The sequence below is a fragment of the Aquila chrysaetos genome, chromosome 6, assembly GCF_900496995.4.
Source record: "Aquila chrysaetos chrysaetos chromosome 6, bAquChr1.4, whole genome shotgun sequence".
In the NCBI taxonomy this organism is placed as follows: domain Eukaryota; kingdom Metazoa; phylum Chordata; class Aves; order Accipitriformes; family Accipitridae; genus Aquila; species Aquila chrysaetos.
In genome coordinates, this window is record NC_044009.1 from 35,644,556 (window position 1) to 35,672,108 (window position 27,553).

Below are 27,553 nucleotides of genomic sequence, written 5' to 3' on the forward strand. Positions count from 1 at the left end.
GGAGGTGAGCAGCAAGGTGGCTGGCAGTGAGGTGAGCAGCTGTGGCATGGGCAGGGGTGAGAGTTAGGGGCAGGGCTGGTGCCCGAGCCTGGAGCCTGCTGGGGTACTTGTTCCTCCCAGGGGGATGGTAGTGAAGAGAACAGGCTGGGATCCCTGGTAGAGGTGCCCTGGGAGGTGCCTGAGGAAGGTGAATGAAACCCGCCTGGGCACCATCCCCTGCAAACAGAAGAAAGAGGCCTCTTCACCTGTCTGAAGCCCTGCAGCCCAGGCTGCCGGGCAGGGCTGGCGGCACCCTCTGCCCTGCTCAGGAGCCAGGGGATGCCGCAGCGGCTGGTCCCATCTGCCCGCAGCAGCCCCTGTCTTCCCATGCACCACAGACCAGGGCTGAGCATCCTTCTACGATGACATGAACATTTCCCGTCAGTGCTGGCAGCTCCTTCTTGGGATGACACTTGCCATCTCCGAGCAGTGCAGGCCAGCCACCCCGCAGCCACAGAGGTCGGCACACCTCCTCCAGCATCACCAGCTCGGCATCCCACTGCCGACAAACGCTGACCTTGCTGCGTGCCCAGCGGCCAGGCACACTGCTGCACATCACCTCGGCTCTGCTCAGGGTGCCTGCCCAAGCCGAGGCACAGCAGCCTGACCCACGGCTGGTCACCCAAGTCCCCAGGGCTGCGATAGCCCCTTGAGCCGCTAGCACTGCTGCCCTCGGGGCACAGCCTCTACCCCACCAGCACCCAGCCCTTGCCTGGCCTGGGGCACCCGGCCTGGGGCAACCTGCCTGGCGCCAGCAAGCCCAAGTCCGAGCCCTCACCACCAAGAAGCCAGCGCAAGGCTGCGAGTGGGAAGGGTTAACAGCTCTCAGAGCAGAGCCTCCCCTTCCTCCCCCTGCGCTGTGTTTTACAGGCCGGAGCTATTACCAGGAAATGTTCCCATCAGCACCATTGATCCCCTTGTTTACAGCCCTGTAATCCTCAGCTGTTGACTCAGGAGCAAAGAAGAGAGGAGGGGAGGTGGTGGCTCCCTCTTGGGCATCACCTCTGCCCTGCCCGCATCCCCACGCAATGCCCGCCTGGCTCCGGCGCACCAGGGTGACATGCACCCAAGCCCTGCGGCACCCGGCTGGGCACCGGCGGCTCTGTGGCCGGTGGGAAGATGATGGAGGGCGGCAGGAGCCTGGCTCTAGCGGTGGCCACGGCCCTGCATGAGCTGGCCCACGCAGGCGGCTGCGGGTCCCCGCTCGCCGTCGGCGCTCTCCCGGCACGCGGCTGTGCCTCCTGCCAGCTGCCTGACACCTGGTCGCAGGGCCCCGCGCGGCAGACCTGCTTTGTTCTCTATTAGTGCGATGAGCGGAGCCGTCACGCTAAATTAGGGACCCTCCCGACTCGCAGCTCTGCATCTGCCAGCCAGCGGCGGCTGCCAGCCAGGAGAGCCCAGCGTAGCAGCGGTGGGCACCCGCTCGGTGCCCCAGGGAGGCTGCAGGCAGGGTTAGGCAGCCCCCCAGGCTGCCCGCCAGCCAGTGGCATGGCAGGGTTGGGGTGCCAGCTCCCGGCGTGGGGCATTGTCCTTGCACAGCCCTGCCTGCCCCCGTGGGTTGGCTCTCCCCACCCCAGCGGGGCACGGGTGGCTCCCTGGACCCCTACGCAAGGGCTGTGGCTCTCCCTCACCCTTAGCCAAACTGGGACTGTGCAAACCTGTGCCGAGCATCTGAGGCAAGGGCGCTTGCGTGCCATCCATCACCGGGACTTTCATGAGCTTTTGTAATTCTTCCAGCTCCGATAACACTAGAGCTCAGCCACCTCCCTGTGCTGGTGCCCACAGGCATATCCCCATGCTGGCCGGGAGGGCAGGATTATGCCTCCATCCACTCATTTACCCTACTGCCTAGATGCAGCCCATCCCCTGGCCCCTGCTCTGCTAGGACGGGATATGCTTTGCTCCCTTCCAAAGCCCTCCAGGCAGGGATCTACCTTCCCTCCCTCCGCAAGCCCTCCAGAGCCTGGCTCTCCCCCAGAGCCCACGGGAAGGGTAAGGAGCCAGGCTTCCCGGTTGGGCTGGAGCAAGTCTGCGGGTCACAGCCTGCCTCTGCTGGGGCTGATCCAGGCTGGGCAAGTCCCAGGGCTGGGCTCCCCAACCCACCCTTTCCCTGTGCCTCTCAGCTTGGCTTCACAGCACAAGCCCTGCCAGAGCACCCCCAGCCCAGCCCAGCGCACCCCTGCTCTGCACAGGCTCTGCCCCAGCCCCACAAACCCCACATCAAACCAGGCAGCCTTACAGCCTGCAAAAACCAGCCCCTGGCAGCTTTCCCCACCCCTGATCCCCGGTCACTGGGGGCTAGGATCCCCTTGTCAGCACGCCAGCAGTGCCCCAGGCTGCGGTTGCCGGCACAGGGGCCGTGCCCAGCCCTCCCTGCCCCCCCCGGGATGTCCTGCCACTGGGCACTCACTGTCTGGAAGTCGCTGCCGTTGCACTCCTCATCACCGAACATACAGTGGACAAGCATCTCGCCCAGGTCCAGCTGGTGGCCCGCGCGCCCATAAAACTCCTCCAGGTCGAAGGGTCGGCTCTTCTCCTCCTCGCTCATGGCCAGCGTCCCCAGCAGAGCCTCCAATCTGCTCTTCTCTGGGCTCTCCGGCACCAGGGGCTGGCCAGCCCCATCCAGGAGACCCAGCATCTCCCCTGCCCAATACAGGTCATGGCCAGAGAGCTGCGAGAAGCGGGCAGGGTTGAGGTTGCAGAGTGTGACAGCGGGGAAGGTCTTGTTGCGCGCCGTCTCCTCCTCCAGCTGGGTGCTGTGGGGGTACTGGAAGTAGAAGCCCACGCACTTGGCATAGGCGTGGATGAGGAGGGCCAGCGAGCCCAGGAAGGCCAGCAACCACAGCAGGTTTCGGGCAGTGTAGCGTCGGTGCCGGAAGATGTGCTGGATGCCATGGAGGGTGGAGCGGCCGGCAAACTCCTCCAGGCTGCACGGGCGCCGCTGCGGGGCCGGAGCATCGCATATTGGGTGCTCGTCGGGGCAGCCCCCCGCAGGAAGGGATGCCAAGGGCTGGGGCGGACCCCAGGGGCATGGGGGGGTCCTCCGGTCTTCCTCCAGCCACATGCTGCCAGACGGCTCTGCCTCTCCCTGCTAAGCCCAAGGTGCTGGAGGAGGTTTGAGGAGTGGATGACCAGCACGGCCAACGGGCGGGCAGGCGGGCTGGGCTGTGCGCCAGGCAGCGTGCGCCAGTGCCGGGGTGGGACTGGTGCGGCACGGTGCTGCCTGCACCCTGCCCCAAGCGGGAAGCTCGCTGAGTGCCGAGACCACAGACGTACTTAGTGATTGCCGCATCCTGCAGGAACCGGAGCCAGAGGCTGAAACATCCTGGAAAGCTCCGGGCGTTCTCAGCGCCTGTCCCCTGGGGGTGCAGGCAATTAGCTGGAGTCCTGCTCTACTTCAACCATCTCTGTGCACTTAGCGTGGGCTCCCCCGGGAGGGAGAGGCAGGCAAAATCCTCACATCCCCCTGCCAGGGCATATAGAAGCCGCCCGGGGCAGGGCTGCATGGCCCCGGGCTCAGGGGAGGTACGTGGGCAGCTGTGTCTTGGGGGGCAACGGCTCTTTGGCCACGGGGATGTGGTGGGCCCCCAAGCTCTGCACCAGCCTTGCAGGAGCGCAGCTCGGAGACATCAGGCTGGCCAAGGAGCCGAGGTGCCGAGTGTCATTCTTGTCACAGCTCCTGCACCCTTGGGCTCAAGCACCTCCTCTGGGCTCCCCAAAAGCTGCGAGGTGGCAGGCTCCCGCCAGCACAGGGCAAGGATAGGGGGTGGCAGGGCACCCGGGGGGGGCAGTGACACAGACCCCAGGGGAGCACCAGGTGCTGGTACCACCTGCATGCCATCGGGGATGCTGGCAGGCTCTCCGGTGTGGCGCTACCTTGAGGCCAGGAGCTCTGGCGCGGTGCTGGGGCCGGCACAGCTCAGCATCCCTCACCCTCGAGGTGCGCAGGAAGAAGCAAAATCTTTTATGAGCCAGCGTTATAGCTGAGGAAAACAGTTGCTTGTGAGTACTGAGAACCTGTGTACCCAAAAGCTTATCCCCTTTTCTGAACCATCTCAGTTGGTCTAGTAAAAGGTATTGCCTTTCCCTACCAGCCTTGCCACGCATGCACCTACCCGGGCAGATCCCGCAGCGTTGTTTCGCTGGCAGTGGGAGCAGAATGGAGATATAGAGCAGAGCCGCATCCATGGGGCTGGGGAGGACAGGTCAGGGTGGGGGAGGATGCCCAAGCTGGGAGGGGGCCTGCGTTCCCCCACTCTGCTCCCCACATTGGGCACAGGAGCCTCCCGGGAGGGAGGATGGGGAAATCAGAGGCGAGGATGCCCGGGCACAAGAAGGAGGTGGTGCCCAGGCCCAGTGGGGCTGGAGGGGGCGTGGGAGAGCTGGGCTCTCTCCTGAGGATGCTCGGATCTGGCCGGGCACCCCGTGGGGCCCGGAGTGGAGCAAAAGGCGCTGCAAGGCCCCGTGGTGTCTGCAGCCACAGGCCGGCAACGCTGGCCCTGCCCAGCTGCGCTCCCCTGGCCTGTGCTCCCCAGCACAGCTCTAAATCCATTAGCTTTGCATAATTAGATTTTTCTCAATTACCAGATTATGATAATTAACAGCTCATTTGTAGGAGGCAGTGCCTAATCCCGGCATCGCGCTTGGCTCGGCGCCAGCCTGGCTCACAAGGCTGCCGGCACCGGGATGGCAGGCAGCAGAGCAAACACCGGCACGGGGGAGCCCTGCCAGGGGGGGAGGTGGCCTCAGGGATGCTCCCAGGATCCCCCAAAAGCTCTCCACCACTGGTGACCCAGACCTCCCCTGCACCGCCTGGCCAACACAGCCTGCCCGGAGGGGTCGTTCCCCCAAAACAGGGGGGATGAGAGCCCATGCAGGGGCAGCATCTGCTAGCGAGGGGAGTCAGCAGGGTTTTAGAAGTGGCTTGGGCACCCATGCGGCTCTGGAGATGCAGAAAACACCCTGCGATGTCTCCTCTTGCAAGCAGCCACCAAGGGAAACCACGGGAGAGGTTAGCGTTGTGGGCTGGGCTGGCGTGGCTGAAGTCATTAAGGGGCTTGTTAATGAAGTTTCCTTGTCAATAATGTTGCTGAGGAAGGACAGGAGAGCAGGGTAGCAGGAGGCAGCCACCGGTAAGGTACCAATCTCCATCATGGGAAGGCAGGGCAGTTCAGGCAATTACTGCCCATCAACAGAGCTTCATCCCTAGTAAAATAATAGAACAAATATTAAGAGAAAAATGTTTCTGAGGACCTCGAGGGCAGGGGAATGGGGAGCAATAAATATGTGCTCGGAGCTCACACAGAATAAATCTGCCCAGTCCGACTTGATTGCCTTTTTTGGGTAAAATTGCTAAATGAATTGATGGAGAGGAGACAAGAGGTGTGATGTATCAGGCTTTTATTAAAGCATTTGATATAGCATCTCAGGGAATTAATTCCAGTTGGCAGGGACAGCTGTCCCCCGCCCACACTGGGTGCAGCCAAGGAGGCAAGCGTGATGGGGCAGGCTGGGGACACAAGGGGAGCATGGTGGCACCGTGTGACACTGGTGTACGCAGCGCTGGTGGTGGCAGCCCCTCTTCTCCCATCCCAGGTGAACAGGCCGCAGCTCCAGTCCCCATGGGGCAGCGCCCGTAGCCAGCCTGGTGCCCCACTGCACCCATTTGGGGCCACCACCTCCATGTGCCCAGGGCCATCCTGCAGCTTCTGGGCTCTTCTGCTCCTGCCATGGGCTCTACCTGCAGAGCTCTGGCTGGGAAGTGGCATCGAGCGTGGGCAGCGGTCATGCCCAGCCAGGCACGACTGGCTGGCACGTCTCAAGCCATTCCTGTACGTCTCCTTTGCACGGCATTTCTGATCTTCTGCCATGAGCGTCTCCAGGCAGGGGATCTGGTCCTGCCTCTCTGCCCAGCATGGGCGGCAATTTCGGCTCATACAGGCAATAAATCAGCCTGCTTGCCTGGAGGTGGCTGTGCGGCCCCTGCAGCTTCAGCTCGAATTTCCCAGTCTCAAATTACCCCGGGGTTGCCTGAGAGCTGGCTAGTTTTGTGCCGCTCATCCGAACTCCCCCAGCTCCGTTTCTGTCACCAGATTTTGACAAAGGCTCTCGAATGTCCCCGTGCCCAAGAGCAGCATCTCCCAGCACCCAGTCCCCGTGGGCAGCCCTGCTGGGGAGCAGAGCTGCACCAGCCCTGGCTGCTCGACACCGCGGGGAGCCGGACGAGCCTCGGCAAGGCAACTTCGCTCAACCGCAACGGCATTTGCTCCTTGGCCAGATCAGCACAGGGTCAGAGGTCCCAGGCCAAATACCGACATGTTTTGCTTAGCGGGGGAGCAGCCCAGAGTGTGGTTTTTGCTGGAAACCACCTGGAGAGTTTCTCCTTGAAAACAGTTTCTCCCGATGGGGTTCCTTTGATGCTCATGCTGGGAGCACCGCACGCAGCAGTTACACTCCCAGCTGGAGCCTCCTTTCCCCTCACCCAGGAGTCCTTCTTGCCGTCCCCTTCGGCCTCGACAGCCCCTTCCCCGTCCCCGGTGTGCCAAGGAGCCGGGGGCTGGAGGTGCTGGAGGTGATGGCAGGCTCTCTCATGGAAACAGCCCTGCCATGGGGCAGCAAGTGAGGGAGTCCTGCCGCTGCCAACACCCACAAAGTGATGGGGTCCCCGGGAGCTGCGAGATACCAGGAGAAGCCAGTGGGGAAGGGGCTTGTGAAGGCACAGCTCACCCCAGCGCCTGCCCAGCTAAGCTGCTCCATAAGAAAGGCACTAACGATCCGTGAGAGCATTCAGACATCCCAGGTGGGTGTGATCAGCAGAGCACCAGTGGTTCAGGGGCCGAGCAGAGAGAAAAGCTCTGTTTTTGTGGCATCAGCAGATCCCTCCCACGCCCCCCACTTTTGGGGTGACAGAAGAAGCTATCAAATGAGGCACATCTGCAGTGGTCCCAGCAGCAGCCTCTTCCCTTTCTGCTATCTCCTCTCTCCCCGCAGCCTGCTCCTTCCCACACCAGCCTCCTTCCAGCTCCTCGTGCTGGTGCTAATCCCTAATCTGTGCAAAGCAACAATTTTCTGCATGGCACAGCAGCTGGTTTGAGATCTGCATCCCTCCTCCCCCAAAAGCCAGCTCCCTTATCAGCAGCAGGTATCAGGTGAGCCATGCACCATCTACCTCTGATAAACCTATGTTTTATTTTGCCCTACTTCCATTTATCTCTGAGCCTGTAATTATCCCTCTTCTCACAACATGTTGTGCTGCCTTGCGCTCTGAGGAGCAGAGGGGATGTGTGCTTTGCTGGGCAGCCCTGGACCACAGGCTCCTGCTGGCAGGGTTCAAGGAGCCGGTGGGGCGATGCTCGGGGATGAATCCTGCCTGCCACGCTGGCTGCCGAGCCATCCCTCCTCTCTCCGCACCCGGGCCGCATTCCCTTTAATCTCACACAGCAGCAGAGATGGATTTTCTCCCTGTGAGCCAGATGTGTTGCACGGAGCATAAACACCCGCGACAGTTGTTGTGCTCCTCGGTGCGAAGGCATCAGATGTCTGCATTAAAACAAAGCTCTCCACTTAATTACTCAGGCTGATAATTCAGTGCGTGGAGGCGGCTCTGGCTGAGAGCAGAGGGCTGGATCACAGCTGGGACTGGAGAGCCTTGGAGTGCGCATTAATCCCGGCTCTCGCAACCTTGATTAACGGCGCTGGAAACCTGCCCGCCCTGCTCATTCCCAGGGGAAGGGTCTGTCCTGGCACCCACTCGCTGCCCCGCTGGAGGGGGTCCGGGCTGGTGCCCGAGGTGCTCTGCTGACCCCTCGACGGGCCAAGGCATCCCCTGCCCAGCATCTTCAGGGTGGGGTGGTCCAGGACATGGGGACCATCACTTGGAGGGTGCTGTGCTGCCCTGAGAACACCAACACCCATCCACTGCATCTGGAGCCCAAGGGAGCTGCACGCAGGACAGGGAGGGCAGGGCCCCAGGGTCACCCGTGCAGGGACCCACTGCAAGAGCACAGCTGGCGGGAGCTGGAGTCAGCCCTGTGGACAGACTCAGGGCAGGAGCAGGCAGACCACCAAAGGCTTTCTTCTTGGGGCTCAAGCTGCCTGCTACTGTTGACCTGCATTTCTCCTCCCATGGACCAGCAAACACCTCCTGCAAATTCACCTCGCTGCCCTCTGTCACCACCGGGGCCCAGTGCCTTCCTGGGGGAGCCCCTCACTCAGCCGTCGGGGCAGGCGTGTGCCTTCAGCCCATGGGTGCCCAACCCCGCTCTGCCAGTCTCTCTGGGATGGGATGCTCATGCATTGGGCTGCTCTCTTGAACCCATCTCCCCTGCCGTCTCCCTCCAGCCTGGTCCCCCAGCCCAGCCCCTACCCCCTTCCCTCTCCCCATCCCTCCCTGATCCCTGTGCCTGGGCATCCCTGGATCTGGGGCATGCCTCTCCCAGCAGAGTGCCCATCCCCGGGCACCCTGTGGGCTGGTGCTGCCGCAGATCCGCCTGTGGGGTCCTGTCTGTCCAGGGAGACTGATTTCCTCCAGCTCTGCTCCTGCCCTCTTATCTCTCCTCCCCGGGCTGCACGCCTCGCTCCACAGCCCTGGCGAGCGGGAGCGATAGACCCCATCCTGCCCGGGCTGAGCACCAAGTCTGGTGCTGGGCATACAGGGCAGCTGGGCCCGATGCAGGCAGGCAGGCAGCTGCGGACAGCACCACCCCAGCGGGGCCCCAAGGGTTAAGTTGTCATGTATTCAGGGCCACGCGCTGGCCAGGAATTACACTTTTATCGGCATGCGGTGCTGCCGCCGCTTGAATTGGGACTGGGAACTCTATTTCCGAGCTCACCCAAATTATTCTCAAAGAGATAAAGCGCGGTGCAGAGCAGCGCCGGCGCTTCATTAACATTCCCCAGCCCATTCAGCTTTAAACGAAGATTGCCTGCCTCGGAAAATGATAAAATTGAACATGTGAAGCAGGGCATTATGTTCCATCAGCCGATATTATTTCCCACGCAGGGGCCGAGCGGAGACACAAACAGCTATTTATGCAGCGCCTGGCCAAGCCAGGGTGGCTTGGGAGGGGGGGAGCAGACGGGGGGGGGGGCACAGGGTGGGGTGGCGAGTGCCCCCCTCCCATCCCCGGGCATGAGAGGGGCTGCCTGCACGCTGCCATGGCCACTCTGCCCTACTGGGGGCTCCCAGGCTTGTGCCCAGGGTGCATGGCGGGTCTGGGGACCACAGACCTGCTCCATGCATTGGGTGAGGGAAGGTCCTCAGGGGTGCGTGGGGTCCCCCGGGCAGCACTTCATGCCATGCCCTGCAAGGCTGGGGCATCTCCGTCTGCTGCCCTGCCCTGCGGGGATGTGTGTCCCTTGCTAGGGCTGAGCAAGTGGGGGACTGGCTCCATGTGCAGAATGGGGTCCCACCTCCTGGGGCTGGGTGCTGGGCCGGCAGGTGCTGGGGAGCACCCGCAGCCAGGGAGCGCATGTCTCCCCAGAGACAGGCAGTGGAGGGCTGAGCAGGGAGGCCCCCAGGGCTGCAATCGGATTTTGCTTGGCCGTGCCGAGCCTATTGATCCAGCAGTAATTAAAGTCGCTCCAAAACCTGACTCATATTCAACCTTGGGAGGAAGGAGCTTCTCTGAGAAACACCCTCGGCTCCCCGTGTGCTGGCACAGCGTAGAGCTCAGCCTGCCGGGTTGCTGCCAGGCCATCCCAGCTCCCTGCCAGGCTCTGTCCCCAAGGGGACCCTGCCTTGGGACTGCCTGGTGCCCAGGGCAGCAGCACCCCATCAGCCCTGATGAGGTTCAGCCCTTGGGGTGGGGTCCGTGCCACCTGGATCCTATAGCCCGGGATGAACGCAGGCTATTTTCTCACCAAGTGCCTCAGACACATCCCTGGGATGTGGGGGTGCTCTCCCGTGCCCCTTGCTGTCACTTGGCATGGGGAAAGGAGCCTGTTGAATCTGCAGCCACCCCCGAGAGGCATCGGGGTGCTGGGGGGACCTGCTGCTGCATGCCCATGGGGTACAAAACCACTTCTCGAGGTCAGAGGCAGCCGGGGAGGTGTGAAGGCATGCGAGGGGCCTGCGAGCGTGTGTGCGTGTGTGCGTGTGTGTGTGTGTGTGCACGGGCTTGCACGCCCAGCCCTGCCGCCAGCCCCACTGCTATTCCCGGTATTCGCAGCAGGTCGGGACAGGCACCGAGGAGGGGGAGCTGCCATTCACCGGGGCCCCCCGCAACCCCGCCCGGAGCCCCCGCCAGAACGCAGGGCCACCAGGACCTGGCGGCTGCGGCAGGGAGGGGGCCCGGGGCTGGGGGCTGCTCCGGGGAGCCCCTGGACGCGGGACCCCGGGGGGCACAGCACCCTCGCAGCGCCGGGCAGCGGCTGGGCTTTGAGGCGGGGAGGTGGCTCCATCTGCAGGACACGGCCCCGGCCGGGAGCCCCGGTGCTGGGGGGTCCCCACCGCCCCCGCCCGCCGGTTTGCATGCGGGGCACAGCGGCGGGGGACAGCGGACAAGGACACCGGCCCCTCCGGCTCCCACCCGCGCCGCTCCCGGGAAGCGGGACTGGGGGAAGCGGTGCCGGGAGCCAGCCCCCCTCCCGCACCCCACCCTACACCCCCCCAGCGCACCCCACGCCCGGTGCTCCCGCCCGACGCCCCTGCACCCCCAGAGCGCCCCGCACCCGCTGCGCCTGCACCCCTCAGGTGCTCTCGTCAGGTACGCCCGGTGCCCGGGCACCCACCCTCCCTCAAAGGCGACCCCCACCCGGCACCCTCGTCCTGCCCAGGGCTCTCGCCCCGCACCCCGGGCCACCCCACGCCCAAGGCTCCCGGGAGGGCTCCCCCGAGCCGGCAGCCGTCGGGGCGGCGGGTCGGGGCCCCGGTGGCGGCGGGAGGCGGAGGCGGAGCCGGGACGGGCTCCACCCCGGCCCCCGGCCCACATAGGCCGGCCGGGAGGGCCCCTCGCCCCCGGAGCCTGCGCCGTCCCGGGGGCGTACGGCGGATCCCGGCGGCCGGAGGAGAGCGCGGGGCAGGAGCTCCGGGGGCTGGGGAGCGAATCCCCGGGCGGGCTGGGAAGGGGGGGTCGTGCTGCCTGGCTGCGGGGGGGGGGGGGGTGTCTCACCCCGTCCTAGGGCGGCGGGATGCTGCGGCAGCGCTGCGGGCGGCTCCTGGCCCGGCTGGAGCGGGCGCTGCAGCTGCTGGAGCTCGGCGGTAGCGTGGAGGAAGGTGGGTGCGCGCAGCCCCTCGGCCTGGGGCACCCAGGGACCCCCGGCTCTGCGGCCAGCGGGGGCTGGGGACCGGCCCCCATCCCGGCTGGCCACCCGCTTGTGTTGCCCCCAGACTACATCCAGATTGCTCAGTGCTTCGAAGCGACGCGCCAGAGATGCTGCCGCCTGGAGCAGGATGGACGGTGGGCCCGCGAGCAGCTGGCTCGTGTGGAGGCCGAGCGGGCAGCGCTGGAGGTGAAGCTCAAGCACGCCCGCAACCAGGTGGAGGTGGAGATGAAGAAGCGGCACCGGGCAGAGGCTGAGCTGGAGAAGCAGGTCTGGGAGCTGGCCGTAGGGGTACCCTGCGTGGGGCTGGCTTTGGGGACCTCAGCCAGCTCACTGCCACCTCATTTCGCTCGCAGGAGCGCAAACTTCAGCTGGTCTTCGAGTCCCTGATGCGGGAGCCATGGGGCAGCGGGGTGCTGAGCCGGGAGCAGTGCTCTGTCCTCAGGGCCCTGGCTGGCCACCGCCTCGGGACAGCCCTGGCATCGGGCAGGAGGTGAGCAGGGCTGGTGGTCCTCGCCCCAGCCCCTCGGGCAGCCCTGGGCTTGGCTGTGCCCCTCTCCCCCTCACCTCTGCTGGGCTCGAGGGGCTAGCTGGGCAGGGGGGTGCTTGGGCTCTGCAGAGGCATCACCCATGGGCTCGCAGGAGTAGCTGTATGAGTAAGTGCTGGCTGGGGGGGGGGGTTGCCCCAGCTGGACTGACACCCAGCTTGCTCCACAGGTCGTCTGCAGTGGACGAGTCATGCCAGTCCCTCCTGTCCCACTCGGACATCAGCTACGACCGCACCGAGGATGATGTGGTAAGGAGCAACCCGATGCAAGTCCCCAGGTTCAGCTTCTCCCCAGCAGTGAGGGCGTAGTTTTGTCCCGCTCCTGCAGTGGGGCAGCCCCTTTGCATGGCCATGGTTAGGGGCAGGCTGCCATTGGAGCTGGATCCTGGGGGTGTATCTGGCCCCGTGCAGCCCTGCCAGCCCTCAGCTTCCCCGCTGCCTTTCAGGATGTTGATATGACCGTGGTGCGGACCCTGAAACGCAAAGCCCAGGAGAGGCAGGTACGAGGGAAATGCTGGGATGTGGCAGCCCGTGGGGCCTAGTGTGGAGGTGGGGTCTGCGCCTCTGCATGGGTGAGGATCCCCCGGCTCTGCTCTGCACTTTGCCCCTGGGACCCTCTACCCATACAGGTCAGCGGCCTGGGCTGGGGTGCTGGCCCTGGCCCATGCAGGGTTAGTGCACCCAGATACTTCTCCATCCCAGCACAGGAGGCTGCAAGGAGCCTGGCAGGGGGTTTAATTTATGGATGCTGGGCTAGGAGTGCTGTCTCTCAGCAAACCTCCTGCGATCAATAGAAACTCCATTACCCTCCACTGTGGCCCAGCCGGACTCTTCAATAATTCATCCCCACGTGCGGGCATCCCACACCCCGCTCTGCTCACACCTCTGCATTGCAGGCCTGGCCTGGCTTCCCCCAGCCCCTGGGCTGGCTCCAACCCAGGTGGGGGGCCTGGGTCCCCGTGATGCCTGGTGTAGGGCAGGCAATGCTGTGGGGCAGGGTGAGACTGAGACCTTCTGTGGGGCTGAGACCACTTGGCTCGGGTGCTCTGGGGCGGGGAGCAGACTCAGGGAGGGGGTCCCTGCCTACCCTTCACCCCATCTGCTCTGTCCCCAGCGCGTGTCCCTGGCCCCTCAGATCGGCCCCGTGGTGGTGGCGAAGCGGCACCGTTCTTCTGTGGCACCCCACCACACCGTGAGTAGGGACCCCAGTGCGCCCTGGGTGGGGATGGGGTGTGTGGGCTGCCCCAGTGCCAGACGGCAATGCCGCAACCTTCAGTCCTGTGGGTGCTGTGGGGTCTGGGGGTGCTCAGCTGTCCTCTCTGGGTGCCTGTGCCCTGCAACCTGTATCCCCCTGTACCCATGGTGATGGCATCCCTGGCTGTGCAGGACAGCAGGGCCAGAGAGCAGGCACAGCAGAGCTCATGGGGAGATGCTGGAGCACTGTGCGGCTGCAGCCAGGCATGTTCTCACTGCCCCCCACCTCAGCAGGCGAGTGTCCCCTCCGTGCCCCCTCCTGCAGAGGTTCCAGGCCCTGCTGGCAGCCTCCTGCCTGCTGTTCTGGTGCCGCGACGCCGCTCTCGCCAGGGTCATCGTGTCTCCACGCGTGCAGGTCACGGGAAGGGCTAGGGAGGGGACTCATGGGTGGTGTGGGACCAGCTTCAGGGTGCTTCCATTACAGGGGAGGGAGGGGATCTGCTGGGGGATGCTTGTCTCTACCATGGGAGTACTGGGGTCCTCGAGACATGCCAGATGCCACTGTCCCAGGGAAGCTGGGGTGCTGCAGGGGCTCCCTGGCAGGTGGGAAGCCTCCCCACATCCCAGCTGGGAGCTGGGGTGGTTTGTCTTTTGGGGCCCCCTCCACTGCCTCCTCTCTCTGCAGAGCTGACCACAGTGTGGGGCACCAGTGAGGATCCAGGCTGCCGTGCTCTGGGGCAGGAGAGCCATACCGAGGGCAGCTCCGTGGGGCAGCCAGCGCCAGATGCCTTCCCCTCGCCTCCACAGGGCTTCCCACCACTCCAGCACCAGTTCACCTCCAAAACGGTGTGTGTCTCAGCCTCTCTCCCTCCTCTTGGCTGCTATGGAGAAAGGAGCTGGGTAGGGGGACCAGGTCTGGGGAGGGGGGCAAAGCTCTCCGCCATCCTCCCCACCCCAGCTCTGCACGCACAAGAGATGGATGGAGGTGGTGGGGGCTGGTTTGGGAGGGATGAAGGAGTGGTACTGGGTATCTGCAAGAAGTGGGGGCCCTGATCCTGCTCCCCTCTCTCCAGGTGATCCGCCCTGAGCCGTGCAGCGTCTGTGGCTCCCGCATCCGCTTCGGGAAGGCTGCCGTCAAGTGCCGCCAGTGCCAGCTGCTGCTGCACCCCAAGTGCCGGGAGCAGTGCCCCAGCCTCTGCACGCCCCGGCCTCACCGCCACGCCTGGCCCCGTGAGGTGAGGGGGGCATGGTAGTGCTCGGGGGCTGCTCTGTGTCCCTGTGGGGCTGCTGGGCTGCTGGCCCTGGGACGCTGGGGCTCTGTCTGCCCCGGCCACAGGGCTGGGTGGCAGGTACAGAGCGGGAGTCGGCATTGTCCTCCCCAGGGCGTGCTGGCTGACTTCGCCCCCCCCACGCCGCCCCTGGTGCCCGCGCTGGTGGTGCAGTGTGTGACCGAGGTGGAGACGCGAGGTTTGACAGAGGTAGGGGCCGGGGCGGTGGAGGCAGTGATGCCATGGTCCCCACGGGGCTGAGCCCTTCTCCCTGTGCCCCAGACAGGGCTGTATCGGGTGCCGGGTGCGGAGCAGCTGGTGCGGGAGTGGAAGCGGAGGCTGCTGCGGGCTGGAGGTGCGCTGCCTGCCCTCAGCAGCGTGGCTGACATCCATGTGGTGTGTGGGGTGCTCAAGGATTTTCTGCGGGGGCTCAAGGAACCACTGGTCACCTTCAGCCTCCACCCTGCCTTTCTGCAGGCTGCTGGTGAGTGGGGGGGTCCCAAGCTGGGAAGGGAAGGGGCTGCTTCTCCCCTAACACTGCTCCACGGTGCCACTACAGACATCCCAGACGATGCCGCCTGCAGCACAGCCCTGTGCCACGTGGTGAGCAAGCTGCCCCCAGCCAACAGGGACACCCTGGCCTTCCTCATGCTGCATCTGCTCAGGTGAGGGGCTCATCCTGGCAGGGGCTCTCTTGGGCCTGTCCCCATCTCCTGGCTCTCTGCCCCTCATCCAGGCTCCATGCCCCACAGTGGGGAACCCGGGCTGAGGATGAAAGGCCCCTTGGCCAGGCAGTGTGCTCACACTGTCTGTCCCTCCTCGCAGGGTGTCGCGCAGCCCCGACTGCAAGATGGACGTGCTCAACCTGTCCCGTGTGTTTGGTCCGACACTGGTGGGACACAGCTCGGCCAACCCCACGCCGCTCGCCATCATGGAGGACACACCGCGGCAGTCCAAGGTGAGGGCATCCCTGGGCCGTGGGGTGTACCCTGGGTGCTGCCAGCATCCCCATACTCCATCCCTCCCTGCCCAGGTGGTGGCTCGGCTCCTCTCGCTGCCACCTGACTTCTGGAGAGGCTTCGTGGGGACAGAGCAGGAGAACCTGGTGCCAACACCAGCCCCAGGAGGTGAACGTGGTGAGGCATGGGAGCCCTGGCCCCTCCCTGCCCTTGCCCTGTGGCTGCTGAAGGGTGCCTTTGGCTGGGCTGGGGTACAATAGGTGTCCCCCTCTCTGTCCTGCAGAGCCGTTCTTCCATCCCATCGCCTCCCCGGAGCCCAAGCCGGGCCAGCTGAGCCCAGCTGGCACCTGCTGCCTCCCCAGCACCCTGCGGAGCTGCGTGGGCACAGCCACCCGGCCCCCGTGAGTGCTGCCGCGGGTGGGTGGGGGGCCCGAGGGAGCTCGCTTTGCACCCCTGACTCATCTCTCCCCACGCAGGCAGGGGCCGGCCCCGAGGAAGGTGGTGGGCCGGTTCTTCCCTTCTCCCTTGTAGCCTGCGGCAGCGGCTCCCTGGGGGCACAGAGCTGGCACTGGAGGAGGAACAAAGCTCGCGGGACCAGGCAGCTGCCTGTGGGCCGGTGGTGCCGAGCTCCAGGCCCTGCTCTGCTTCCCTGGGGACTGGGGAGCAGGGCTGGCTCTGCCCAGCTGTGGTGGTGGGGACACTGCCCCAGTGCTGTACTTAGGGGCAGGTTTGTATTAAATGTTTGCAGCAAAACGAGCCTGGCTGTGGCTGCTGTCTGTCCCTCCCTGCTGCTGCCAGGTCCCAGCGTTCGGGGTTCACTGGCATGATGGAGCCTGGCTGTGCAGTGGACAAGAGCTGTACTGACAGCAAGGGTTAGCAGTGCTCCCCAAACACTCTGCTTTTGCTGGGCGGGGAGGGCAGGCAGAGCCCCCTTCTGCCCTAGCTGAAGCCCTGCTCTCCCTGCCCTGGAGCCCAGGATGCGGGAGGCCCCTCTTTCAGCCCAGATGTTGGCCTCAAGTAATCAGAGCTGCTGCTGCTCAGGGCAGGACAACCTTAAAGCATTTCCAGACTTCCTGGCACCTCAGCAGAGGCCCCTTTAACTCCTTCCTTCCCTCCAGCCCCACCGCTGGAGCTGCAAAGTCCAAGCAGGGCTGGGATGCACAGCTCGCTCTCTCCAAGAGGGGGAAGCTGGATGAAGCTGTAATGGAGCAAGGGCTCAGGAAGGGCTTGTCACCCAGATAACTCTGCACAGGGGACAGCCACTACAAGGGGAACTTGGGGAAAAGGGGCATTGCACAACAGGGCTGAGAACTGCCCTAGGGCCACGTCCAGCAGCTGAGAAACCTTTGTCTGTACTAAAAGCCAGGCCAGATGTGGGACACGGGAGAAAATTCATGTACAATCCTGAAAGCAAGTACTTTGGCTCAGTTTCCCCCAGCGCAGGGGTGTTCACCAGCAGGCAAGGAAATTAGCACATCCAAGGCAGAGGCAAAACTGAAGGAGTTTAATGTGCTTAAAGCCAGGGAACAGCTAATCCTCGCCCAGGACCACAGGAGAACTGGTACAGGAAGGCACAGGGCTGGGAGCAAGGATTTACTGCAAATCCATCGAGCTGGGGTGGTACTGGATAGATGGAGAATCCCTAATGCGGTGCCTTGCTTAAGGTGAGAGGCGTGATGGGGCCCTCAGTGGAGTGCAGGGCTTTAGCACAGAGCTCCAAAACCAGAGGCGAAGACAGGGAGGTAAGTGGATAAAGGGCAGTGTTGGTTACTGTAGACAAATGCTGCCAGGATCAGCAGGAAGCTGCTTTCAATAAAAACAGAATTTTGAGACAGAGCGAGGTGGTAGATCTCTGCCACCTGCACAGAGGTGCCCTGTGGATGTGGCTGGTGCAAGGGGAGACATGCAGTGAACCCCCCAAGCTACGCTCATGCTGGTGCAGCCTGCTGCCATCACCCTTAGCCCTACCTAGGCAGCCTGTGCAGGTCTCAGCCTGACAGGAGCTCTCCTAGCTCATACAGAGCCCTTGGGGGTGGAGGTGGTGCTGGGGGAAGGGGTGCTTTTACAGCTCCCTCCAGGGCCAGCAGCCTGCCTGTCCAACCCAGCCCTTGTGCGCCAATGCCCTTAGGACAGCCTGGTGCTGCTCTGTTTTCCCAGGAGTAGGCAGGAGCCCAGCTCAGGCTGTTCCAAATCACAGTGCTGAAATTGAGATCCTCACAACTGGCTCCTGCAGGACGGGTTGCCTATCCAAGATGGGCACGTTCAAAGCTCCCCAGCCTGTGAGATGGGCCAAGACCTTCCAGGGAGTTGCAGACAGCAGCTTCTGCAGAGCAGGGGAGAGCCTGGTGAGGGGTGGCAAGACCGTGCTGGTAGTGCCCTTTGGTGGAGAAACACCCAAAGCTCAGCACCTGAGATGCTGCAGGCAGCAAGTGCTCCCTCAACAGCCTCTGCATAGGCATGCAGCCTGGTGCCAGGGCCACATGCTGTCCCTGAAGCCTTCACCCTGCCCCAGGGCTGGTCCCTGGGCTGCAAGAGAAGCAGCACACGAGGCTGATGCTCACCAGCTTTAATGTCTGTCTGGAGAAGGAGTCAGGCACTTGCAGGGCTCCTGGCCTGCACCTATCTCTGGGGGTACTGGGAACCTCCCAGGAGGTGAAGCCCCAGCACAGGCTCTTGTGGTGGGGCACAGCAGGGAGTGGGGGGCTGGCACTGGCCCCCTCCCAACCCAGCGAGCAGCTGACTCACAGGATAATCTGGTTCTTGTAGCTGCGGCTCAGCTCTTTGTGAGGAAGGACGATGGAGTTGAGAATAACGACCTCAGCAGGGATGGTGACACTGCAGCCTGCAAGGAGAGTGCGAGTGGGTTAGTAGGAGGGGAGAGACTCTGCGCCACTGCGCAGGGCCAGGGCATCTGGGTGCGGGTAGGATGTACCCAGGATTGTAATGGATGGCGTGAGGCGCCCGTCCCGGAAGAGGGTCTCGCTGTCAATCTTGGCATAGGGATCATTGGGGTTGGGGTCACTGGGTGTTCCTTCAACCCGGGCCCAGCGCCCGATGGTGCTGTCCCAGCCCACGATAGTATTGAGGACACAGGTATGGTCCTAGGGTGAAGAAGAGGGGGGTGAAGGGTGCTGCTGCCTCCCTGGAAGGGGTGGGGGTTGACACCCACACTCGCAGGCAAACCCTACTTACGTGGAGTGAGGCGCCGTGCAGGACAATGGACTCTCGCACTCGCACACCAGCTCCCACCGTCACCCCCTCCCCAATGGAGACGTTGGGGCCCAGCTGTGAGGACAGAGGGAGGTGATGGGGTTGAGGACAACGGCACCCTCAGCACCCCCGAGCATCGCCCTGCCACGGGGTCCCCCAGGCCTGCACTCACCACTGCAGTGCTGTCGATGGAGGCTGTTGGGTGGATGTACACATTCCCTGCAACACAAGGCAGCTGCATTAGGGGAGGCAGCTCACAGAAGCACCCACCTCTCAGATCAGGGGAGGTCCTGGGGCAGCCCTCAAGGCAGTGGGGTGCATCAGAGGGGTACCTCGGATGATAGGGCCTCCAGCCTTGTTCTGGGCCAGCCTCTCTGGGTGGCTTTTGCTGTACTGGTTCAGGTAAAGGCGACTGGCATAGATAGCAGAGCTGGGGGAGGAAAAGCAAATGATTGTTATTATCTCTCCAGCACTACCAGGGCAGAGGAGGCTCTGAATTCAGCGCACCCCACCCACCCCCAGGGCCCTGCCTGGGCGCCCTCCTCTCCCATCTCTGGTACGGACTGCTTGATGCGCCTGCTGCACCAGCTCTAGCTCTAGACCTTACCCTGCTGATTTGATCTGGCTCCAGAAGCCATCAGTTTTGTAGACATAGAGTTTGCCACTCCCAGCCAGCGCCGTGAAAACGTCCTGCTCTAGCCGGATCACTTCAGCACGCTGCCAGCCGTTGGAGCTCTCCTCTCTGCAAGCGAGAGGCCCGTTAGACACCTGCCTCAGCCAGGGACCCCAAGAGCTACCTCCCCCAAATCTGGGGGCTACGGTGATCCTAGACTCCTACCTAAACATGGATTTCTCCCCAAAGGTGGGGACAGCCCCAGCTGTCAGGCTAGGCCTGCCCAGCCCCACTGAGCCCCAGAGGGAGGGGGCTCTGCCAGCTGAAATAAGCTCTGAGCCAGAAGTTGATGGTGCAAGAGCCCTGCCCAGTCCAGATGGGTGTATGAGTGACAGATCCTGGCCCTGTTCCAGAGCTCTGCCCAGCTGGATTTTTGCTTGGGTGGTGGCAGAGATGTCAGGTGACAGGCTGACTAGTGCAAAGAGCCGGAGCAGGGAGCGGAGCATTCCCAGGCTTGCTCAGCCCCTTGTCTGGAGCTGAATGAGGATGGGGTGGGAGGAGAGGAAGGGAGAGGGGGAGTCTCAAGCTGGCCAGGAGACGAGCAGAGGAAAGAGCAGCCTTGCAAAGCAGCCTAGAGCAGGGAGGAAAGCACGCATTACCACTAGGGACGATCCAGCCTGGAGAGCAGCCAGTGCACACACAGAGGGAGACTTACCCAAGGTAAGGACAGCTGGTGCAGGACCAGGAAACAAGTAAGTGATGGCAGAGGAAGAGAGAAGATAGAGAAAGAATGGAGGATGAGCGTGCCGCTGCAGCCCTGGGAAGCAGTGGGGTGGGAAGGACGCGGGGCAGAGAGAGGCACTCACAGCACTAGCTCCTGCTGGTTCCTCTGGAAGACCTCACCGATGTGTTGGAATATGGCAGGCGTGAACAGGTAGATGCCACAGTTAATGATCTCACTGACAAATGTGCTGGGCTTCTCCACGTAGTGCTGGACCTGGAGGCAAAAGAAAATATGTGAGTCCCGGGATGCAGCCCCTGCACCTGGCATCATGCCTGCTGTGGCACGCTGGGAACATGCGCCCACACAGGCAGCGCAGCACCCACTGCCCACACTGTGCCCGGCTCCCCAAGGCCCTCCAGTACCTCCTGCGTGTCTGTGTTTGCCACGATACAGCCATAATTCAGCGCCTGCGTCCTGTTGGCCTGCGAAGCAAGGACGTGTTAGCAATGGTGGAGCAGTGGGCATGCGAATGCAGAGCAGATGAAACCCAGAGCTCACACCCAGGGACTCATCCACCGCAGGAGCCGCTGGCTTCTAGACAAGCCCACGGCAGAGCACTGCTGTTCCTCTGCTCCCCAGCACTGCCACTCACTGTGGTACCCAGAATGACAAAGCTGTGCGCGTCCCCGTGCTGCTGCCGGAACTCCAGCATCTCCTGCAAGGGGAACTCTGAGCACACGTCCGCGTTGAGGACAAAGAAGGCCTCAGCACCACCTGACAGGATCTGGTCTCGGAAGTGATAGATGCCACCACCCGTGCCCAGCGCTGCGTACTCCTGGAGATACCTGCGAGCCAAGCAGGGAAAAGCGAGGGCTTAGGGAAGCGGGTGTCTGTTAGCACCAACCAGCAGCAGGGCAGAGAGATGGGCTGGCAGGGGCTGGAGACATTATCCTGCCGTGCAGCAGTGGGGCTCACGTGGACGTTGGCACAGGGTAAGGAGGCTGCGGCAGCTTGGAGCTGTGCTGGAGAGGCATCTTTGGAGCAGGAACCAGCCAGGGCAGGGCCCAGGGCAAGGGAAATTTGGCAAGACTGATGCGGGAGGCCAGCTGTGCCCATCTGTGGTGGGACAGTGCCCACCTGCCCAACGCCCGGGTGCTGGCTGGGGGCTGCCACCCCGGGGGAGGCGGGTGAGGGGCTGAGCCAGCCTGTGCCACCATGGAGGGGGTGGGAGGTCTCCTGCCCACCTGATGGGGATCTTGAACTCCTGCTGCGCCGACACCAGGAAGCGGCTGAGGGCCTCGTGGGGCTGATAGAAGCCCATCAGCAGGATCTCCTTCATGCCGGGCACCTTGAGGGGGGAGAGGGGGCAGAGTGGGGAGGGCGGCCGTGGGGAGGGCGGCCCTGGCCCCCCCCAGCCCCGCCGCCCCCCCCCCCCCGAGCCACCCCAGGCCCCCCGTACCTTGGCGCAGGCCTCGATGTGGTGCTGCACCATGGGCACCCCGGCCACGGGGAAGAGCGGCTTGGGCACCTCGAAGGACAGCGGCCGGAACCGGGTCCCTGCGGAGCAGAGGGAGGGGGTCGGCGGGGCCCGGCGCCGGCGGGACGCCCCGCGGGCCCGGCGCACTTACCCTTCTGCGGGCCCCCGATGAGGATTACCGCCTTCAGCGGCATCTCGACCCCGCTCCGCTCCGGCGGCCCCCGCAGCCCCGTCCCCTCCACCGCCGCTCCCACCTCCCCCGGCCCGCCCGCCGCTTCCGCACACGTGGCTGCGACACGTCAGCGCGCAGGGCTCTCGCCCCCCCCCCCCCAGCGTCACCGCGCCGGGCGGCGCTACCGGGGGACGCCCCGCCGACCGCCAGGGGGCGCCGCAGCGGCGGGAGGAGGGGAACGCGCGGGCGCGTGCCCGCCGGCCTGGGCAAAGGGGGCCGGCCGTGGGCGCGCAGGCGGGGGGCGCGTGCAGCCGTGGGCGGCACCGCGGGCTGTCGTGCCTCTGCGTGGGCGGGCGACGGGCGGCACGGTGCCGGGGCGGGGCGGGGCGGGGGGGCCGCGTGCCGGCAGAGGCGCGCGCGCGTGTCAGGGTGAGAGCGTGACGGTCCGTGGGCACAAGCCTTTACGCGTGTGGCCGCGCCCACCCGCGCAGGCACGCGCTGCGGGCGCGGGGGTGCGTGTGCGCACCGAGGAGCCCGTGGGTGCAGCCGGGGGGGGGACAGGGGGGGGTCAGGCCGGGCTGTAACCGGAGCAGCCCCCGCCAGCGCGGCCGGCCCGGCCTCATATGGGCAGCGGGTATTTATAGCGCGGGGGGGGGGCGGGTCCCCGCCGCGGGGTGCCCCTCACCTGCACCCGCCGTGTCCCCAGCAGGGGCCCGGCTCCGGCTGCCCCGCGCCGCCGCCGGCCCCTCCAGCACCCGGTATTTTCGCTCCATGACGTGAGCACCCCGTGAGCCAGCCCACCCACCCCGCCACCCCGCCCCCGCCCCGGCGCTTCGCAGCTTTCCTGGCTCCTTCCCCAAGTTTCCGACACCCTTCCCAGCCCGGCCCCACCTGGAAGTCTTACTGGCTTCGGGTCCCTGGATTTTGGGACGGGACCCTCCCGAGGCGCGAAGCCCTGGGTGGCGGGCGGGGGCTGCTCTGCCGTGTCCCGTCCCCCCCCACCTCCCAGCGAGGCACGGAGACGGGACCGGCTGCTCAGGGTCTTTATTGCTGCTCTGGCGCGTTGCTTGCTCCAAACCGTGGGGACGTTGGCGGCTCCGGAGCCCGGCAGAGAGGAGGGGACGGGGATGGGGACGGGCAGACGCCTTCTCCCCAAAGTCAATAAATAAAGCCCTATTGCTACAGCAGCATCTGGAAGGTGGGTGCCCAACGGCTGCCCCCATCCCGTCCCCCCCTGCCCAGGGCACCCCGGCCACGCTGGAGCATCCTGCTGCCAGCCGGGGAGGGGGTGCAGAGGGGTGCGGGGCTCAGCAAAGCACCTCCGGGGCTGTGCCGTGGCACCGGGGGGTCGGGTGGGAAGGGGTGCAGGGAAGGGGGAGGGCTGGGGACAGGCAGCGGGGCACAGGGCGAGGGCCAGAGCTGGGCAGGCAGAGCGTGAGCAGCGTCGGCCTGAGCAGGCGCAGGAGGTGTGCGTGGCACGTGGGTGCCCCCCCTGCAAAAGGAGGGATGCCGGCCAGCCCCCCGCTCCCACGTGGGGCACAACCGACAGCCCCGGGGAAGGCACCGGCATCGGTCCTGGGGTCGCAAACCCGCTTGCCAGGACCGGGGCTGGGAGGAGTGGAAGGTGGGGGGCTAGTGGCCCCCACTCCCAGCCGTGAGGACCAGGGCTGTGCCGGCTGGCAGGGGGGGGCAGGGGGCTGCGAGCGGGCCCCTCTCTGCAGGAACCACTGGAGCAGCCTCAGTCCTCGGGCGGTGGCGTGCAAACTGGAGGGGGCGCGGGGACCCCCCGCGCCGTGGCCGGGGGCAGCTGCAGGCTGCGGCGTAAGGCACACGGCTGACAAGACCCGTGTGGCCAGGGCTGGCTGGCGTGCTGGTGTCTCTCCCTCTCCTTCCTGGGGCTTCCCTTGGCCCCCTGTCCCCATCCCATCCTTCTCCTGACCCTCTGCCACATTCTCAGTTCCTCGCAACAAGGCTTCCTGCCGCCCGCCTGCTGCCGGACCCCACCGCCGGGCCGGCTGGGGCAGCACCTCCCCTCTCTGTCGGCACCACCAAAATGATGCCAGCCGCCAGCATCCCCGGCTGCGGCGCGTGAGGTCCGTGGGCTCATCCCGGCACGTCCCGGCTCCTCCTCGGCCGCCCCGTCCTGCGGCCCCTGGAATGTTCCTCTGGCTCCTCGGCCTCTTGCGGCCGCGGCCGAGGCACCAGCTACTGCATCCCCGGCGGCTGGCTGCCCTGGTAGGAGCGGAGTAAGACCTTGTGCTTGGTGACGGCCTCGCCACGGCGCCGCTGGTGCTCCACCAGGAACTCCTTGAGGCGGTTGGTGGTGAAGGTCAGGGTCTGGCGGCGCAGCTTCATCAGGTAGGCGTCCTGGAGCCAGGCGTTGGCAAAGCAGTCCTTCACCGTGGGGCGGCTCCTGGGGCAGGGGCAGCGCCGCGTCAGGGACCGTAGGGTGCCTGCCGCTGCTGCACCTCCCAAACCTGGCCACCACCCCTCCCCTGCAAGACCCAGGGGGGTCCCAGACCTCTCCAAGAACAGGGATGGATCCCAGGGCCCTGAGCTCAGGAGATCCCAGCCCTCTCCAGGAGCAGGGATGGGCCCTGGGGTCCCACTGATGATGTCTGGAGGGGCCCCGTGGGGCAGGCAGCTGCCTGCCTGGCCCGGTCGCAGGCGCAGTCTGGGGCCATGTGTCCTCCCTGGCTGGGCTGGGCACTTACCAGGGGTGGACAGCGAGGACCTTGCGGATGAAGAGGGCAGCACTCTGCGAGACATTGGGGTACAGCTTGAAGGCATCAAAGCGCCCTGCCAGGATGCGGTTCTCTGTCTCGACGGGGTCCAGTTCGAAGAACGGCGACCGCCCACTGAGCCTGCAAGGGTGGAGGGGGTGGCACAGGCTGGGGTGCAGCGGTGGGAGGGCACCCAGCACCCCCTACCCGCCCATCCCTGGTTTGGGACAGCCACAGCTGCCAGGGTGTCTCGATCCTCGTGTCCAGCTGGGAAGGGTCTGCAGGGATACAGCATCCCCCAGCCCACCACCAGCCTGGTGTCCCCCATGGCACCGAGCCCTCGGTGGGGCTGACTACACCTCAGGGTGCTGTTCCACCCGGCCCCTTCTCTTACATGATGTAGGTGAGGACGCCAACACCCCAGACATCTGCTGCGGAGCCCACCGGGTCCCCCTTCACCACCTCTGGTGCTGTGGGCAGGGAAGCAGGTCTGTCATACGCACCGGGGGGCCCAGCCCCAGCACCCACGGCACTCCCAGCACCTCCAGAACCCACAGTATCCCCAGCACCCACAGCACCCCCACCAGCCACAGAACTGCACCATTGCACCCTCCAGCACCCCTCCCTGACACCCCAATACCCTGACAGACCACAGCACTTCCAAGGATACCCCAACTGCCCCACAGCACCCAAACTCTCCCACTGAGCCCAGCAACCCTACAGAAACCCTCAGCAGACACCCCCAGCACCCAAAAGACCCGCCCAGCTTCCCAAAGGACATCTCAAATCCTCCCCATTCCCAAGCCCCCAGCTGCACAGGCACGCATGCACACCTCTGGCACAAGCGTGCCCCAGATCTGCCCCTGTCCCCGTCCCCATGCCACCACACCCCCAGTGCCCCACGCACACATGTACTCCAGGGTGCCGACACGCCGCCCCAGCTGCCGCAGCACGAGGGGGTTGTAGGTCTGGGCACTGCCGAAATCGATGATCTTGAGGGCGTTCACGCCTGAGATGACGACGTTGTCCGGCTTGATGTCGAGGTGCACGATGCGGCGGCTGTGCAGGTACTCAAGGCCCTGCAGGAGCTGCAGCACGTAGCTCACCACGTCGTCCTCCGAGTAGCGAAACCTGGGGGCAAGTGGCATCAGTGGGCGGCCCCGTGCCGGCAGCTGTCTCCGGCGGCCCTGCGCCTGCCCGTACCTGTCCACAATGCTGTAGAGGATCTCTTTGCCGGCGCAGTTTTCGCAGATGAGCACCAGGTAGCGGGGGGTGATGTACGCCTCGTGCAGGGCCATGATGCGCTCATGGTGCAGCGCCTTGAGGATCTCGTACTCCTGCAGCACGCTCTGCTTCCGCTCCGCCTCGTAGGGCACGATCTTGGCCATGAAGTGCTTCCCCGTGGCGTTCTCCTTGCACAGCCGGATCACCCCAAAACGGCCCCTGCGGCACAGGGCGGCGCTCAGCATCCCCAGTGTGGGGTGCTGGGGGGGGACGACACCCCCGGCAGAGCATCCCGTCCCACTGCTACTCACCTCGCCTTCTCATCCAGGAAGGTGTATGGCTTCTGGGGGACGCCCTGCCTCAGCGCCGTGCTGTCTTTTGCCCCCGGGACCCCACTCTCAGCTGGTGGCTCCTTGGAGGACGGGGTGGGGTGGGACGACTCCTGTGCGAGGGGCGATGCGGGGGGCATGGAGACGAAGGAGGTGACCATGTAGGGGGGCATCTTCCGCGTGGGCGCGGCGTTGTGGGTGGGAGACAGCGTGGGGGCTGAGCTGGGGGTGGTTGACACTGGGGAAGTGGGGGAGAACTTGGAAGGAGATGGAGCCTGGGGTGGGGGGGACGTGTCCGTGGGGGGCGCGGGGGAGCCTTGGGTGGGAGTGTCTGTGTGGGGCGAGGTGACAGTCCGAGGTGGGGTGAACATCAGCTCGGGGGGCACGCAAACTGTGATGTTGGGTGGGAGTTCGGGGTCTGGCCGCGGCCCCTCCTCGCACGGTGCAGGGGGCTGGAGGACCCCCGGGGGGACGTCCGCCTGCGCTGCCCCGTCTGCCTTCTGCACCACTCCCTTGTGCTTGTGGAGCGGCGGTGTGGGGGGGGCCCCCGTGGCCAGCGGCTCCAGCTGCCCCACGGGCGTCTGGGTTGACCGGCTGGAAGCCACCTTCTCGGGGAGAGGGACAGCGACAGCGATGTCCTTGGCTGGGGCAGCTCGGGCATCTGTGGGGAGCAAAGGGAGGTATGAGCCAGGTGGGGGTAAGCCAGGAGTGGGGTGCAAGTGGTGCCCTGTTCCCCAAAGCCCTGGGGAGAAGACCCCCAGGACTCAAGGACCCCCAGAGCACCCCAGAGGCCTCAGCCCCACAGCTGCCCCACGCCCGCGGGACAGGGCTTGCTCACCCGCTGCCTCGAGGTGCACCTTCCCCGAGGGGTTGCTGTAGGGCCCCTGCCCGGCCTTGTTGACACAGGCCACCCGAAACTTGGCGGCGCTCCCGGGGGGCAGCTCCGTCACGTTGAAGTAGCAGTCGGCGATGCCAGTGCTGACGATCTTCCACTCGTGCTCCCCTGCCAGCACCGGAGCAAGGTGAGGCGAGAGCAGACCTGGGGCAGCCCCCTGTCCCCCACCCCTGACCCGGGACCCCACCAAGCCCCAGGGGACAGCAAGGACATTGGGCACTTTTGTCCTGGATTGGTGTTCCCGTGTGAGCCCATCTTTCCGGCTGCGGCCCCCGGGGGGATGGGAGGCAGCCCCACGTACCCTCCAGCCTGCGCTCCAGTGTGTAGGTGCAGGGGGCTTTGCTCTCCGCGGGCTTCCACAGCACCAGCACCGTGTTCTTGTACTTCTGGGGGATCTCTGGGGTGCCCGGCCGCCCGGGGAGCCCTGCGAGGGACAGGCAGCGTGGGCTGGGTGACCAGTCAGGGACAGGGCAGAGCTGCTGCGGCGTGAGGGCAGCGCAACACGTGGGCTCAGAGATGCTGGAAGTGCCCATGCAAAACTAGCCTGTCCCCCCTCAAAAGTCCCAGTCTCTTGTAGATGTGGAGAGCGGAGCTCAAATAACCTGCTCCGACCGGTCCCCAGCCCCGGGCTCTGTGCCTGGCACGTGCTCTCTCCCCGTGGGGCAGCACCTCTGTCCCCCGAGGTCCCCCTCCCGCCTCCTTACGTGCCACAGCCAGTGTGCAGGAGCTGATGGCCGTGCCCAGGGTGTTGGCGGCTGCACATTCATACAGCCCCGCGTCCTTCCTGGAGACCTTGGTGATCGTGAGCATCTGCCGGCCGTCCTTGCAGGAGATGACGTTCAGTGCGCTGTCTGGCTGCAGGGACCTCTTGTCTGCAGGGGGGAGCAGAGGAGAGGGATGCTACAGTGTTCCCCCGG

The 27,553-nt window shown here is 65.1% G+C and overlaps 4 protein-coding genes across 14 annotated transcripts in view; 1 reads left to right on the top strand and 3 right to left on the bottom strand.

Annotated features, from left to right (window-relative positions):
• Window positions 1-3,119, bottom strand: part of ASIC4 (acid sensing ion channel subunit family member 4) — a 65,912-nt gene extending 62,793 nt beyond the window's left edge. The window contains exon 1 of the mRNA XM_030018628.2: window positions 2,450-3,119. Coding sequence (XP_029874488.1) covers window positions 2,450-3,103 — 654 coding nt within the window. The 5' untranslated portion in view covers window positions 3,104-3,119. The remainder of the gene's footprint in view (window positions 1-2,449) is intronic.
• An 8,050-nt stretch (window positions 3,120-11,169) lies between these two features.
• LOC115342945 (rac GTPase-activating protein 1-like) lies at window positions 11,170-15,894 on the top strand. 3 transcript variants are annotated; one of them, XM_030018221.1, is made up of 16 exons: window positions 11,170-11,254; window positions 11,369-11,571; window positions 11,658-11,794; window positions 12,019-12,097; window positions 12,295-12,348; window positions 12,963-13,040; window positions 13,337-13,457; window positions 13,728-13,888; window positions 14,116-14,277; window positions 14,425-14,520; window positions 14,593-14,794; window positions 14,870-14,975; window positions 15,136-15,268; window positions 15,344-15,446; window positions 15,553-15,670; window positions 15,746-15,894. In XM_030018221.1, the coding sequence occupies exons 1-16, from the start codon at window positions 11,170-11,172 to the stop codon at window positions 15,798-15,800; spliced, it is 1,893 nt and encodes a 630-aa protein (XP_029874081.1). In that variant the 3' UTR covers window positions 15,801-15,894. The 3 variants fall into 3 exon arrangements, with proteins under 3 accessions (XP_029874081.1, XP_029874082.1, XP_029874080.1); XM_030018222.1 differs by having other exon boundaries at window positions 14,593-14,706; window positions 14,788-14,794; window positions 15,136-15,446; XM_030018220.1 differs by having other exon boundaries at window positions 15,136-15,446.
• Window positions 15,895-16,751: 857 nt separating this feature from the next.
• Window positions 16,752-21,559, bottom strand: GMPPA (GDP-mannose pyrophosphorylase A). Of its 4 annotated transcripts, XM_030018991.2 has the most exons (14): window positions 21,445-21,559; window positions 21,276-21,373; window positions 21,061-21,164; window positions 20,469-20,661; window positions 20,239-20,298; window positions 19,959-20,089; window positions 19,808-19,822; window positions 19,087-19,221; window positions 18,812-18,909; window positions 18,652-18,698; window positions 18,462-18,554; window positions 18,202-18,370; window positions 18,015-18,111; window positions 16,752-17,072 (listed from the first exon to the last, which is right to left on the bottom strand). In XM_030018991.2, exons 1-14 carry the CDS (start codon window positions 21,485-21,487, stop codon window positions 16,973-16,975), a joined length of 1,383 nt encoding a protein of 460 aa, XP_029874851.1. In that variant the 5' UTR covers window positions 21,488-21,559; the 3' UTR covers window positions 16,752-16,972. The 4 variants fall into 4 exon arrangements, with proteins under 4 accessions (XP_029874851.1, XP_029874852.1, XP_029874853.1 ...); XM_030018992.2 differs by lacking the exon at window positions 19,808-19,822; XM_030018993.2 differs by having other exon boundaries at window positions 16,752-18,111.
• Window positions 21,560-22,494: 935 nt separating this feature from the next.
• SPEG (striated muscle enriched protein kinase) overlaps window positions 22,495-27,553 on the bottom strand; it is a 40,016-nt gene continuing 34,957 nt past the window's right edge. For all 6 annotated transcript variants that reach the window (XM_030017932.2, XM_030017930.2, XM_030017929.2 and 3 more), the window contains 9 exons: window positions 27,341-27,508; window positions 26,938-27,060; window positions 26,580-26,744; window positions 25,724-26,402; window positions 25,392-25,631; window positions 25,096-25,319; window positions 24,583-24,658; window positions 24,180-24,329; window positions 22,495-23,878 (listed from right to left, as the gene is read on the bottom strand). In XM_030017932.2, the coding sequence (XP_029873792.1) occupies window positions 23,671-23,878; window positions 24,180-24,329; window positions 24,583-24,658; window positions 25,096-25,319; window positions 25,392-25,631; window positions 25,724-26,402; window positions 26,580-26,744; window positions 26,938-27,060; window positions 27,341-27,508 (2,033 nt within the window). In that variant the 3' untranslated portion in view covers window positions 22,495-23,670. The remainder of the gene's footprint in view (window positions 23,879-24,179; window positions 24,330-24,582; window positions 24,659-25,095; window positions 25,320-25,391; window positions 25,632-25,723; window positions 26,403-26,579; window positions 26,745-26,937; window positions 27,061-27,340; window positions 27,509-27,553) is intronic.

Bases quoted from the DNA above. Each gene is read 5' to 3' on its own strand.
- GMPPA (XM_030018991.2), bottom strand. From the start codon at position 21,487: ATGCCGCTGAAGGCGGTAATCCTCATCGGGGGCCCGCAGAAGG. The intron at 18,910-19,086 runs GTAAGGTCTAGA...TTCCTCCCCCAG, and splicing joins AGCCAGATCAAATCAGCAGG to CTCTGCTATCTATGCCAGTC. The intron at 18,371-18,461 runs GTAAGTAGGGTT...TCTTCACCCTAG, and splicing joins TGCACGGCGCCTCACTCCAC to GACCATACCTGTGTCCTCAA.
- LOC115342945 (XM_030018220.1), top strand. From the start codon at position 11,170: ATGCTGCGGCAGCGCTGCGGGCGGCTCCTGGCCCGGCTGGAGCGGGCG. The intron at 11,572-11,657 runs GTCTGGGAGCTG...TTTCGCTCGCAG, and splicing joins AGGCTGAGCTGGAGAAGCAG to GAGCGCAAACTTCAGCTGGT. The intron at 14,976-15,135 runs GTGAGGGGCTCA...CCCTCCTCGCAG, and splicing joins CTCATGCTGCATCTGCTCAG to GGTGTCGCGCAGCCCCGACT.